The 15,007-nt window shown below is 36.5% G+C and overlaps 1 protein-coding gene across 2 annotated transcripts in view; it reads left to right on the top strand.

Annotated features, from left to right (window-relative positions):
- Positions 1–628: 628 nt before the first annotated feature.
- The window catches only part of LOC109080297 (ubiquitin carboxyl-terminal hydrolase 22), a 41,650-nt gene continuing 27,271 nt past the window's right edge, over positions 629–15,007 (top strand). For both annotated transcript variants that reach the window (XM_042767081.1, XM_042767082.1), the window contains exon 1: positions 629–1,073. In XM_042767081.1, the coding sequence (XP_042623015.1) occupies positions 954–1,073 (120 nt within the window). In that variant the 5' untranslated portion in view covers positions 629–953. The remainder of the gene's footprint in view (positions 1,074–15,007) is intronic.

Genomic DNA, 15,007 nt, shown 5'->3' on the forward strand with positions numbered 1-15,007 from the left:
TTAAACCACAATATTGTCAATATTAAAATTATGCCTTTAATTCATTTATATATATTAATTTTTTTTTGTCGTGTTAAATTTCGATTTATTTTCATGCAATGCTATTTATAAATAATTTATTGATGATACTGGGTTGTTTCTTGAGAGGAAAGTCTTGTATTCTGTGTCACTACCATATTAGATCATTAAAAAAAATGCAAATAGGCTAAAATGTCTTTAAGTTTGTAGTTTATTTATGGGCCTGAGATGTTCCAGACATAATATGTGATCAACAAAACAATGTAGGCTTTCTAATAACAGACTTATGACTCAAACACACAATCAGCAGTCACGGAATGAGACAGAGCATCTCTCTCATGACAGCACTGTCTCCAGCTTTACAACCCGAAGCAACGCAGGGAGCATGTGGCATGTTTTCTACTTGAATGACATAACCAACAAGAAAAGAAGGCGCGACCGCAGCCAATCACAGGCGCCCATGCGGCGCACAAGCCTTTAAACAATGACAAGCGGTCGCGCCGGCCAATCAGATCTCAGAGTTCTCGAAAGCGGGCGGGCGTTTAACGGAAATGGCACGCGCGGTGGCCAATCGCAGCCGCGCACTGCAAGCCATCCTCCAATCAGCGCTCAACATCGCAAGGTTTGCGTCGCCCACGGTGCTCAGTTGAATTCCATTGCCGTCCATTAAAACAGCCGACTTGGAAAACACAATATCAAAGTGTGTCCAGCGCCACCGCGAGCCCTTGTGCTTAATTCTCGTCAGGGATGAGATATTCATGCCGCGAGGGCGCTGGGGAACGCGCTCCGCATGTGTAAGGCACGCATCTGCGACCCTGTCGCTGCTCGCCGCATTGCCTGGCAAGACGGAACAATTGCTGGATAATTCTCCTCGTGACTTCAGCTGAGCTGATTTCATCGCTGAAATACAGAGGGACTCGCATGTGGTTTGTGTCATGAGTCCGGCAGGGTGCTCCCATGTGAACGGGTTCAAAGTGGACAACTGGAAGCAGAATCTGCGGGTCATATACCAGTGCTTTGTGTGGAGCGGCTCTGCCGAAACCAGGAAACGCAAGGTAAATAAAACGCATCGGCCCGTGCTCATCGATGCCAGGTCGCACTACCCTCTCAAACACAAACGCATGTGTAATTCGCGAGGCTAACGCGGTTTATTTCCATCGAGGGATCTGAATCCGCGTTCATCTGTGTGTGTGCACGCGAGTGGATGCATCGGCTGGCCTGCGCAGACTCCTCATGCATTGGCTTCACAGGGCTGGACGAGGGATGCTTTTCCGCTATCAGTGTTTTTTAGTTGCTTTAGGGAGTTCAATTAGTCATTTCGAGCATGCAACACTTTCCTTGGATCTCGGACGTTGTCTGATGCAAAACGAGACTTGCCAGGCCTAAAAAGCATTGATTGCCCAATACACGAATAGAGGTTTCAGTTTCACAATTTATCACGGAATTTGGCCATTGTGTGGCCGACCTAAGAAGTTATGTTCACTGCCTACACATCTCCACTTTAATATGCCCTTTATTAGATCCATGATGGAGTCTGTGATATCGATTCGCGATTGAGTCGAATCATTTCAGTGAGTCGTTTGAACCGGTTAAAAAAAAAAAAATCGTTCTCGAACTGAACTGAATCGGGCGCCGATTCATTTGAACCGAAACCGTTTTTCGGCTCTGTAACTGTTTACATTGATCACATCCTGATCCAGGTTGACAAACCGCTCAACTAAATGCTTCAACAAGAAGTATTTTTCTAGTAGAACAACATATGACAGTAGTGTAAGAGTCTGCTTCCTGAAGTAAAAATCCTATTCATTTTCTCCTCAGAGGAATTGATTTTTAACAATAACCTGTATACTGTTAAAGACAGACCTATTCTAAACTAAGAGGTTGATAGTCAGTGGAATATGCTTTTGTTGAAGCAATCAGCCTGCATAATTTCAACTTGTTTTCTAAATAAAAGCAAAATTTTTGGTGTGAACTACATTACCCATGATTCAGTGGAAAATCTCCGCCAATCAGAGAACAGAAACAAGCAATAAAACTACATTACCCACGATTCAGCGGAAAATCTCAGCCGATCAGAGAATAGAAACGAGCTATAAAACTACATTACCCATGATTCAGCGGAAAATCTCAGCGATCAGAGAATAGAAACAAGCTATAAAACTACATTACCCACGATTCAGCAGAAAATCTCAGCGATCAGAGAATAGAAACAAGCAATAAAACTACATTACCCACGATTCAGCGGAAAATCTCAGCCGATCAGAGAATAGAAACGAGCTATAAAACTACATTACCCACGATTCAGCAGAAAATCTCAGCCGATCAGAGAATAGAAACGAGCTATAAAACTATATTACCCATGATTCAGCAGAAAATCTCAGCCGATCAGAGAATAGAAACGAGCTATAAAACTACATTACCCACGATTCAGTGGAAAATCTCCACCAATCCGAGAATAGAAACAAGCAATTCATGGCAAAAGAACTCTTAACGCCCACCCTCCTTTGTCTTTCTGTCCGATTTTTAAAGTGTTTTTTTTTTTGCTTCAAATCAAATGTTGTAGTTTTCCCATCATAGCTGGTTAGCTTGGTTCATGGCTTATTAACAAAGACGTTTTTAAACTCAATGGGCTAGTTGCATATAGACACTTCCGGTTTTGCTAAACACCAGTGCAGAGACCTGCAGAAATCCAAATATTACCTTCTATAAATGTTTACAGGATTTATAGCATCACTTAAAATGCAACTAAGATCTACATAGCTATTATTACTATACTATTTATGTTAACTGAGCCAGTGGCATTTGAAGCTCGTGTATGTTTGGGTCAGGCAGTGGTGAATGATTTAAACACACTAATTCGTACTGTTCACGAAATCAAGGTCATGGTGTGCACACACAGCCACACAGTCTGTTTCCGTTACCAATGATATAAATGTACAAATTACTTATTAAATGTTTTAAATATAAATATCTATTTCTCAATTCTGCACATGCATCAGCAGTTTAAATGTTTTTAGATGATAGGCCGTAAAAAGATAAAATTAATAAATACTTATGACTAATTTAAAGATTTGTTTTATTTGTTAATAATCCAAACAATGCGTAAAAATATACTGTATGCTGTGCTGCTTATAGACACGAGAAGATATAATAATTTATGCAACAGATGCTCATTTTCACTAAACCGATAAATATTGATAAAAACACACAGGGAAATACAAACACCGATCTTTTAATAAATGCAAACCTACTAAAGTTAATAAAACATACACTGAGTCCGTAATGCAGAAATCTCTAAGCATCTTGCTTCATAAAAGTATAAAAGCCGAGGTGCAAGGACATTTAACCACTTGCATTACTCGGCAAACGTACAATCACTCATCTTCGGGAGCATTTAAGTGTGCGGTTAAATCGATTCCAGAGAGAATCAAGATGCCTTCGGAAAAATCAAATCAAATCGATTTAGTGTCGCACCCTTACTATTTAATTAGAAAAACATTAATTAAATCTATATATCTAAGTTTCGTATGAAAGTTTCCCCTCACAGTAAATGCGAACGTCGCAAAGACCAGAAGTAAGCACGACCACACTCCTATCCCCGAAGCTCACCGATGCTGTCTTGTGCACCTAGCCTATTGGTACGTTTAGGTGCCAGTATGCCAGACGCTGTGTGATTGCACAAAGAACCATTGATTCGTAAAAAGAACCATTGATTCGTAAAAAGAACCATTGATTCGTAAAAAGAACCATTGATTCGTAAAAAGAACCATTGATTCGTAAAAAGAATCATTGATTCTTAAAAAGAACAATTCATTCGTAAAGAACCTATAAATCGTAAAAAGAACCAATGATTTGTAAAAAGAACCACTGATTCGTAAAAAGAACCACTGATTCATAAAGAACCTATAAATCGTAAAAAGAACCATTGATTCGTAAAAAGAACCATTGATTCGTAAAAAGAACCTATAAATCGTAAAAAGAACCATTGATTCGTAAAAAGAACCATTGATTCGTAAAAAGAACCATTGATTTGTAAAAAGAACCATTGATTCGTAAAGAACCTATAAATCGTAAAAAGAACCATTGATTCTTAAAAAGAACAGTTCATTCGTAAAGAACCTATAAATCGTAAAAAGAACCATTGATTCGTAAAAAGAACCACTGATTCGTAAAAAGAACCACTGATTCGTAAAGAACCTATAAATCGTAAAAAGAACCATTGATTCGTAAAAAGAACCACTGATTCGTAAAGAACCTATAAATCGTAAAAAGAACCACTGATTCGTAAAAAGAACCACTGATTCGTAAAGAACCTATAAATCGTAAAAAGAACCATTGATTCGTAAAAAGAACCTATAAATCGTAAAAAGAACCATTGATTCGTAAAAAGAACCATTGGTTCGTAAAGAACCTATAAATCGTAAAAAGAACCATTGATTCGTAAAAAGAACCATTGATTCGTAAAGAACCAATGATTCGTAAAGAACCTGTAAATCGTAAAAAGAACCATTGATTCTTAAAAAGAACAGTTCATTCGTAAAGAACCTGATTCGTAAAAAGAACCACTGATTCGTAAACAACCAATAAATCGTAAACAGAATCATTGATTCGTCAAGAACCATTGATTCGTCAAGAACCAATATAATCATAATTTATTGGTTCCAATTTTTGTTAAACTTCTGCGTAATGACTATGTATTTTCAGTGTTTATCTCCATTAATGAGAGTGGAATGTTTAATGTAAATGTGTATATCGAATGAAAACAGTCTTTGCTTACTTCAATACATTTCTCACGCCAGGAAAGAGTGCGTACGCATGGTCTAGAATGTCTGTAAGGTGCGTACATATTTACGCCAAGTCTATTTTTTATAAATCCCAATATGTGTGTGGAAAATTGCGTAAACAAATTTCTATGCCTTTTTTGTGCATACGCAACGTTTATAAATGAGACCCCCGTTCATGTCTGAAATGAGTCACTGTTCCATCACTTTTCTATGATAGCAAAGCGTGTGGCATCAGATGTCAGTTTAATAACTAACTGTTCTCACCCAACCCGTCTCCCTCTGAGTTATCTTGTAATGTACATCATGATTCATTCGAATCAAATGTCATCCTTCATATGTGTGTCTCATCATGCGTTCTTCTGAAAGAAACGGCAGTCTCGCATGCTAGCAAGGTTTGATATGTCGAACACATATTGATAAAAATCATTCTGTGGATGAATCTTTGGTAGTAGGTTGTTATTAATATAGGGTGCGTGGCGTCATGCTGCCTCAAGTTACATCTGGTTCACTCAGGATTGCATGACTCACTGACACAATTGAGGTCAAGTAAACTGAGTTTTATGAAGGATAATGTGTTCGTATTGCATTATGCTTTGTTTTTTCTAGAAGATGATGTTACTTTTAGCATAATTAAACACTAGTTCTTATCTATAATCCAGCCTTATATAAACTGTTATATTTTACTGCATGCATCAAATTACAAGTGATTATTGCTCACTATGTACTTGATTGTTCTGTACACTCAATGGCACGTCTTTGAAATCCAGATCTCCCCGGTAAACTGTAATTTGGTTTGTATTACATCACATTTGATCTATTAGACACACCCGCTACTATACTGTTTATTTAATGCCATGTTTAGACGTGCTCAAAATGCACAATAAGAAGGAGTTACCCATCCTAGGTCACATTTAGAGGTGCAGCACATTGCATTTGTACTGATGCGTCACAGACAACAGCAGACATCACGGTTTATATATATATATATATATATATATTTCACAGACAACAGCAGACATCACTGTTTTTTTTTTTATATTTATTTTTATTTTTTTATTTGTATTTTTTTATTTTTGGTATATTTTATTTATGTGTATGTATATATGTATATATATGTATATATGTATATGTATGTGTATATTTGTTAAATTACATAGATGCTTAGTTTGCATTTATTTATTATTATTTATTATTTATTTATTATTATTTATTTATTTAATATTATTATTTATTTAATATTTATTATTATTTATTTTATATTTATTATTTATTATTATTTATTTAATAATATTTATTTATTTATTTAATATTTATTTATTTATTTAATATTTATTTTTTTTTTTTTTTTTTTTTTTTTTTTTTTTATGTTTATTTTTTTTTTTTTTTTATTTTTTTAAATATATATATATATTACCAAAATTTCTGTATTTTTAAAATGTATGTTTTAATTTAGTTTCATTGGCTTATGTTGTAATGGAAGTCAGAGACACTAAACTGAGGCAGGTTTAGATGTTCACTGGGTCTTTGGGAAACTTGATGATGAAAGTACACAACACACAGTGATGAATTAGTTCATCTCTGTCCATTACTCTTGACTAATGAGCATTTCATACTTAGTTTGCCAACAACACGTCAGTATCAGAATAGCTGTTACTCTGAGGGCCTGGAAACTGGCCTCCATTTGAAAAATTGCACAACTGAAGTTCATCGAAGCCGTGGCAGTGATTAACACCGGCCTGCACTCAAGCTTGTCCAATTACCCGCATGGTCTTCATTTAGCACTAAAGACTGTTTTTATAGAGCGGCTGCTCCACATCTATTCTGCATGTGAAGTTATACGGGCTTCCAGCTCACCATCAATAATTAATTGATCCACGGGCCGTTTGTCATATCGATACGCGCCTCCACACGTCCCTCCGGAGCTTCAGCAGCTCTTCACGGAGAAGCTGAGCGTCCGAAGCGCTCGACAGCAGGCCTCGGAGCAGCTTCTCCAGGCACGGAGGATGTTTTAAATCTGGAAGACGGAGGAGAAGGAGCCATGCGTCTCCAGGAGGAAGGTTTTATCGGCTCATAATTCAGAGCCTTACAAATGCTTAAACACCGCTTTTGTGACTTGAATATGAATCGAGATCGTTTGATCTTTTTTATCCCGTGATATTGTTTTGTTCTCGGGTTTGGGAGGCTGGCTTTGTTCCGCAGACGCTAAAGATTACATTCAAGGCTATACCACAAACTGCAGAACACATTCAGACTAATAAAAGAGAAGTAGACACGGCTAACTTTGACAAAACACATTTTTTAGAAGTTTAAATTTTACTTATTGATTTATTTGAACGTTGCATTACACACACAGCTTTGTAAAATCAATATAAAATTAAACATTTATTTATATTCAAACACTTCAGTTTCTTTACTTTTATTCATTTATATTTATTCATGATTTAATAATATTTAATAATATTTTAGATGTCTTTGTCAGTTGTCAAACTTGTTTGTTTATGAATTATTAAATTTATAATATTTTGTATTTGTATTTTTCATTATTTTTGAGGTTAATTATAGAAATTCAAGTCTTTGAATGAATTGATATCTAAATATTCAGTGCGGGGCAAATTACTTTTAATTATAATTTACTTAAATTATCCGTTACTGATTAAAAATTACATGACAGAAATTGTAGTTTGTGGGATTTCACATATTCAGTAATGTATTCGGACTACTTTTAGATTATTTTTGATTAAAAAAAATTAATTCCATTCTTTATCAACATCATGAAGTGCATTAAACATTGCATTTAAAAAACAAAACAAAAAAAACTGCAGGAGGTTTGATGAGAGTTAATAATAAATTAAATCATAAAAATGTCAAATTAAAATAATTAATTCATTTTAAAATAAAAACAATCAATATAAAACGTGTAAAGTAAAAATAATAAAACTTTAATAATTTGGGGCGAATTAAACTATTATCAATAATTTACTACATTTGTGCAAATGATATTTAATCTATAAAAAAGTAACTAATTTGATATGTAATCTAGGCATTTAAAGTGTGATATAATCTAATTGCAAGTGCAATCTGATTGGATGTAATCAGTTTAAATCAGCTCTGTTAAAAATATCTAGAATATACACACACGCACACACACACACATATATATATATATATATATATATAGAGAGAGAGAGAGAGAGAATTAATAATTGCTATTTCAGAATTATTCATCAATACATTTAATTAATATTTTCATATTACATTATTTGTAAGTAATTTAGGCTTGGACTAAGCCAGGATTAGGCCATAGTTCAATTAGGACATTTAAATAGTTTTTATAAACACATCATAGAAAAAAAACCATTACTGGTGTGTGTCTTGAGACAAAACGAGATCTCAGACCGATTCTAAGATCAGTCAGTGCAAGTTTCCTTCAGCTGAAACAGCTCAGATTTAGTCTGGGACTAGGCTTAAGCCTGTTTATGAGTGTCTTGAGAAGTTTAATTGCGGAGAAGGGCTCGTCTGTGGGATTAAGTGTAATGTGTACGTCCTTCCCATTCAGAAGCAGTCCTTCAGCAGAAGGGGACTCTGGGTAATTACTCTCTCTCTCTTTCTCTGCGCTGATCTCAGTTCTTTAGGCTCTAGCAGGCGTTTGCGTCCCTCATCTGCATGCGTTTGAACTGTCATCCATGCTTTATCATCCGTGCCTTCCCTCTCCGTGTCTCGTTTGTTTCTCCTCTTTCATGTTCCTTGCCTCCCTTGATTCTCCTCATCACCCACGTGCCTCCTGCTTCACTTGTGATCTTGGAAACACCGCGGTGAGCCGGCGATTGGGTGCTCGGTTGCTGCAGAAACTGAGATCAGAACTGGTTTATAGTCCAGACTCTCTGGGCTTATAGAGCCTTGTGAGTGGTTGGCTTTCACACCCAGGCCATGCAAAACCCCCAAAATATATGTCAAAAATATTTTAAATGCATATAAAGTTATTCCAAAGCTAGTCTTATTTAAAATAATGTGATATTAAATTGTTTCAGTCAATAATTATTAAATTAATAATACATAATGCATGCATTGTTACCCTAAACAAGGTCTAATTTCAGCAATTTTATATAGATTTTGAAAATAGACTTTGTTTGTGACAATGCATTATAAATATTCAGTAATATTTTTTTAAATATTCATAGAGTGCCAAGTAGGGTTATTATTGTTAACTAAAACCATAAAAAATGACATTACTTAAAATAAATGTTAACTGAAATAAAATATTAAATATAATTTTTTTTTGTATATATTTAATATTTTATTTCAGTTCACACAGCTAGTAGCCAAGGCTTTCTTTCTAATTTTCGACATTTTTGTTTCTTTTGTAAGTTAAAAAAAAGTAGACATAATTAAGAAAAAAAAATAAAACTAATAAAAAATGACGAAAACAACAACAATTACTAAAACTTTGAAATTAAAATGAAAGAAAATATAAATATTCAAAATATTAACAAATTATAATCTGTGATGTCAATCGGTGATACTAAACTAAAAACCTCAATATGAAAACTAACTTTTGCCGCAATATAAGCACAATGTTACCATATAAAGAATATTAGTATACCTTACTTATCCACAAAATTTTGGCACCAAAATTTTCAGTGACCAACATTTTGGTGCATCCCTATTAAAAGCTAAAAACTCTTTTGACCTCAAAGCACTTCGAACCGATAAGATTTCAGTAGCTATACACAATCTTATTTATTTTTTTATTGAGGGATTTGTTGCATTCGAAATTCAGGTGGCGTTTTTGACCAGTTGGTCGACTTTTGATGTCTGTTTTATTGAATCGGCATCATGGTCTGGTTTCCGTGGATAACACTTGGTCCGCTCCGAGAAGCTGATTTCAGTTCCCACTCTGATTCATTTGTTTGGGATTCATTAAAAAGATCCGGCTCATGAGAGTCATTAGTTTTCGAATCCGATGACACTGATTGCATTGTGTTTCCTTCAAACATGGTACATTACAAGAAGTTAAATTTGATGATTTAAAAACAGGACCCAAACTACACAGTTTAACAGGACAGGCAGCGCTGTATAAATACGCTTTCACACAGAATAAGAGATTGATCTTGAATTGTTGTCTGTATCATTCAAATGAAGATCTCTGTTTATTAGAAAATGAATCATTTTATCTAGCCGTAAAGCAGATTAGTCAATGCACTGACTAGTTGGTTAAAAAAAAATACAAATAAAAATAAAAACTTGTTGTACATCCTTAGCAATGACAAAATCCCTTGAGTGGAAGCTTGCTTTAAAGAATATCTCAGCACTGCTGGTTTTAAATATTTTTAACCTATCGCCATTTATATATAATATATATTCTATTTTTTTTTGTATTTAATATAAATATTTTACTATTGTACAACCTGTTTCCGACCTATTTTATTTTGATTTATTTCTATTTTTCATCTATTCATATTTTATTTTATTTTATTTTAAATTATATATTTTATTTATTCCTCAATTTAATTTTTATTTTTTATCCATCCCTATTTTATTTGTATTTTTTATTTATTCCTCCTATTACATTTAACATTTTTAATTTTTATCCATCCTATTTTATTTTACTTTTTTCCTCTCTGTTTTATTTTTCTTGTTTATTTGTTTTTAATCCCTCCTGTTTTGGTTTATTTCCTTTTTTTAATTTCTCCTATTTTATTTTATTATTATTTTTTTCATTATTTTACTTTATTTATCCCTCTCATTTTATTTGTATTTAATATTTATATATTATATAATATTTAATATTTATTTTTTGTTTATTCCTGCTATTTTATTTTGTAGCATTTATGCTTTTAATTTTTTTTTTTTTTTACTTTTTTTTCCCTTGCAGGTAACTGCAGGCATTTGGTGCCTCGTTGCCATTTTAAGGGTTTTCTGTTACAAATGTATGTCAGCAAGTTGCAGAAATAGACTCTGTGTGAGTAGTTCATGAATGTGGAGCCTGCAGTGGATCTTGTAGGAAGAAGCTGATGCTTCTTGCCTTGTTCTTCAGCCCCACACCCACATCTCAGATCAGGTCGAGATCAATGCATCTCATTCAACATTACAGCATTAACACCAACAGGAGCGAGCAGAGAAGACCTGCTGACAGCACAGAGATGCTCTCCGTGTAGGACTGTAGGATGAGAGAGAGTAGGAGACCGCGGAGGTTGAACGAGGAGCTGTGTAGATACAAAGGAGAAATGACGTCTGTAGAGCATGATCAGGAGATGTTCAGAATAAAATGCTAGCGTTCAGTTCACTGCACTAGTGTATGCATGTGTGTGTAGATCAAAAAATACATGCAGTAGTCGTTCTTTACAGGTTTTCTGCATACATAGTTCTGTTCAACCTGTGCATTGTTTACAAAAGAAAAAAAAACTATAATAAATCTGTTCTTATACATTCTACAAGATCATAATGTTCTTGTATTCTTATATCAGCAAATATCTGTTTTATATAAGATCATCTGGTGTTGAAAATCACTGGTGCTCCCAAAGAATTCTTTGTACTTTCACTTGTGAATACAAATGAAATGCTGGCACTGTGCTGTTTACTGCCTACTGTTCTTTAAAAATAGTGTGTGAAACTGCATGCGTTATGCAGTGACGCATGTTTCATGATTTCCTCATGATCTCACATTGCAGGTTTAATAAAAGTGATTATTTTTAATGCAATGTTAAAAGTACAATATCAGATTGTGGCTTTTGTCAAACTGGAAATGGAAGGTCACGTCAAGCACATTGCATTGTGTGTTTCAGTATTTCATGCGCTATTCCCTGTGCTATAATTCCCTATTCCCTGTGCTGTAATGCGCTATTCCCTCTGCCATAATGCGCTATTCCCTCTGCTATAATGCGCTATTCCCTCTGCTATTCCCTGTGCTATAATGCACTATTCCCTCTGCTATTCCCTGTGCTATAATGCACTATTCCCTCTGCTATTCCCTGTGCTATAATGCACTATTCCCTCTGCTATTCCCTGTGCTATAATGCACTATTCCCTCTGCTATTCCCTGTGCTATAATGCACTATTCCCTGTGCTTTAATGCGCTATTCCCTGTGCTATAATACGCTATTCCCTGTGCTATAAAATACTATTCCCTGTGCTATAATGCGCTATTCCCTGTGCTATAATGCGCTATTCCCTGTGCTATAATGCGCTATTCCCTGTGCTATAATGCGCTATTCCCTGTGCTATTCCCTGTGCTATAATGCGCTATTCCCTGTGCTATTCCCTGTGCTATAATGCACTATTCCCTCTGCTATTCCCTGTGCTATAATGCACTATTCCCTGTGCTATAATGCGCTATTCCCTGTGCTTTAATGCACTATTCCCTGTGCTTTAATGCAGTATAATGCACTATTCCCTGTGCTATAATGCGCTATTCCCTCTGCTATTCCCTGTGCTTTAATGCACTATTCCCTGTGCTTTAATGCGCTATTCCCTGTGCTATAATACGCTATTCCCTGTGCTATAATACGCTATTCCCTGTGCTATAAAATACTATTCCCTGTGCTATAATGCGCTATTCCCTGTGCTATAATGCGCTATTCCCTGTGCTATAATGCGCTATTCCCTGTGCTATAATGCGCTATTCCCTGTGCTATAATGCGCTATTCCCTGTGCTATAATGCGCTATTCCCTGTGCTATTCCCTGTGCTATAATGCGCTATTCCCTGTGCTATTCCCTGTGCTATAATGCACTATTCCCTGTGCTATTCCCTGTGCTATAATGCGCTATTCCCTGTGCTATTCCCTGTGCTATAATACACTATTCCCTGTGCTATTCCCTGTGCTATAATGTGCTATTCCCTGTGCTATAATACACTATTCCCTGTGCTATTCCCTGTGCTATAATACGCTATTCCCTGTGCTATAATGCGCTATTCCCTGTGCTATAATGCGCTATTCCCTGTGCTATAATGCGCTATTCCCTGTGCTATAATGCGCTATTCCCTGCGCTATTCCCTGCGCTATTCCCTGCGCTATTCCCTGCGCTATTCCCTGTGCTATAATACACTATTCCCTGTGCTATAATGCGCTATTCCCTGTGCTATAATGCACTATTCCCTGTGCTATTCCCTGTGCTATTCCCTGTGCTACACTATTCCCTGTGCTATAATACACTATTCCCTGTGCTATTCCCTGTGCTATAATGCACTATTCCCTGTGCTGTTCCCTGTGCTATAATGCGCTATTCCCTGTGCTGTTCCCTGTGCTATAATGTGCTATTCCCTGTGCTATAATACACTATTCCCTGTGCTATAATGCGCTAATCCCTGTGCTATAATACACTATTCCCTGTGCTATTCCCCGTGCTTTAATGCGCTATTCCCTGTGCTATAATACACTATTCCCTGTGCTATTCCCTGTGCTTTAATGCGCTAATCCCTGTGCTATAATACACTATTCCCTGTGCTATTCCCTGTGCTATAATGCGCTATGCCCTGTGCTATTCCCTGTGCTATAATACACTATTCCCTGTGCTATTCCCTGTGCTATAATGCGCTATTCCCTGTGCTATAATGCGCTATTCCCTGTGCTATAATGCGCTATTCCCTGTGCTATAATGCGCTATTCCCTGTGCTATAATGCGCTATTCCCTGCACTATTCCCTGCGCTATTCCCTGCGCTATTCCCTGTGCTATAATACACTATTCCCTGTGCTATTCCCTGTGCTATAATGCGCTATTCCCTGTGCTATAATGCGCTATTCCCTGTGCTATTCCCTGTGCTACACTATTCCCTGTGCTATAATACACTATTCCCTGTGCTATTCCCTGTGCTATAATGCACTATTCCCTGTGCTATTCCCTGTGCTATAATGCACTATTCCCTGTGCTATTCCCTGTGCTATAATGCGCTATTCCCTGTGCTATAATACACTATTCCCTGTGCTATAATGCGCTAATCCCTGTGCTATAATGCGCTAATCCCTGTGCTATAATACACTATTCCCTGTGCTATAATGCGCTAATCCCTGTGCTATAATACACTATTCCCTGTGCTATTCCCCCGTGCTTTAATGCGCTATTCCCTGTGCTATAATACACTATTCCCTGTGCTATTCCCTGTGCTTTAATGCGCTAATCCCTGTGCTATAATACACTATTCCCTGTGCTATTCCCTGTGCTTTAATGCGCTAATCCCTGTGCTATAATACACTATTCCCTGTGCTATTCCCTGTGCTTTAATGCGCTATTCCCTGTGCTATAATACACTATTCCCTGTGCTATAATACACTATTCCCTGTGCTATTCCCTGTGCTATAATGCGCTGTTCCCTGTGCTATAATGCGCTGTTCCCTGTGCTATAATGCGCTGTTCCCTGTGCTATAATACACTATTCCCTGTGCTATTCCCTGTGCTATAATACACTATTCCCTGTGGTATAATGCGCTAATCCCTGTGCTATAATACACTATTCCCTGTGCTATTCCCCGTGCTTTAATGCGCTATTCCCTGTGCTATAATACACTATTCCCTGTGCTATTCCCTGTGCTTTAATGCGCTAATCCCTGTGCTATAATACACTATTCCCTGTGCTATTCCATGTGCTTTAATGCGCTATTCCCTGTGCTATAATACACTATTCCCTGTGCTATAATACACTATTCCTTGTGCTATTCCCTGTGCTATAATACACTATTCCCTGTGCTATTTCCTGTGCTATAATGCGCTGTTCCCTGTGCTATAATACACTATTCCCTGTGCTATAATACACTATTCCCTGTGCTATTCCCTGTGCTATAATGCGCTATTCCCTGTGCTATAATACACTGTTCCCTGTGCTATTCCCTGTGCTATAATGCTCTATTCCCTGTGCTATAATACACTATTCCCTGTGCTATTCCCTGTGCTATAATGCGCTATTCCCTGTGCTATAATACACTATTCCCTGTGCTATTCCCTGTGCTATAATGCGCTATTCCCTGTGCTATAATGCACATTTTGGCGGCTCTGCTGCTCCTACAGATTATACTGCATGCTGCAGAAACGTAGTGTAGTGCACTGTTCTGCATTTCAGTGTTATAGTATCTAGGCATGGAGACAGTAAAGGAGTCTTTTGGTTTAATAATGGAAGATTAGTGTGATTTTCCAAAACATTTATGCCTCTAACATCCTGGTATTTCAGCCTAGACTTCAGGCCGTGGTGGTTTTTCATTAAAGCGCTTGTAGTGG

This window comes from Cyprinus carpio, chromosome A12 (assembly GCF_018340385.1).
Source record: "Cyprinus carpio isolate SPL01 chromosome A12, ASM1834038v1, whole genome shotgun sequence".
Lineage (NCBI taxonomy): Eukaryota > Metazoa > Chordata > Actinopteri > Cypriniformes > Cyprinidae > Cyprinus > Cyprinus carpio.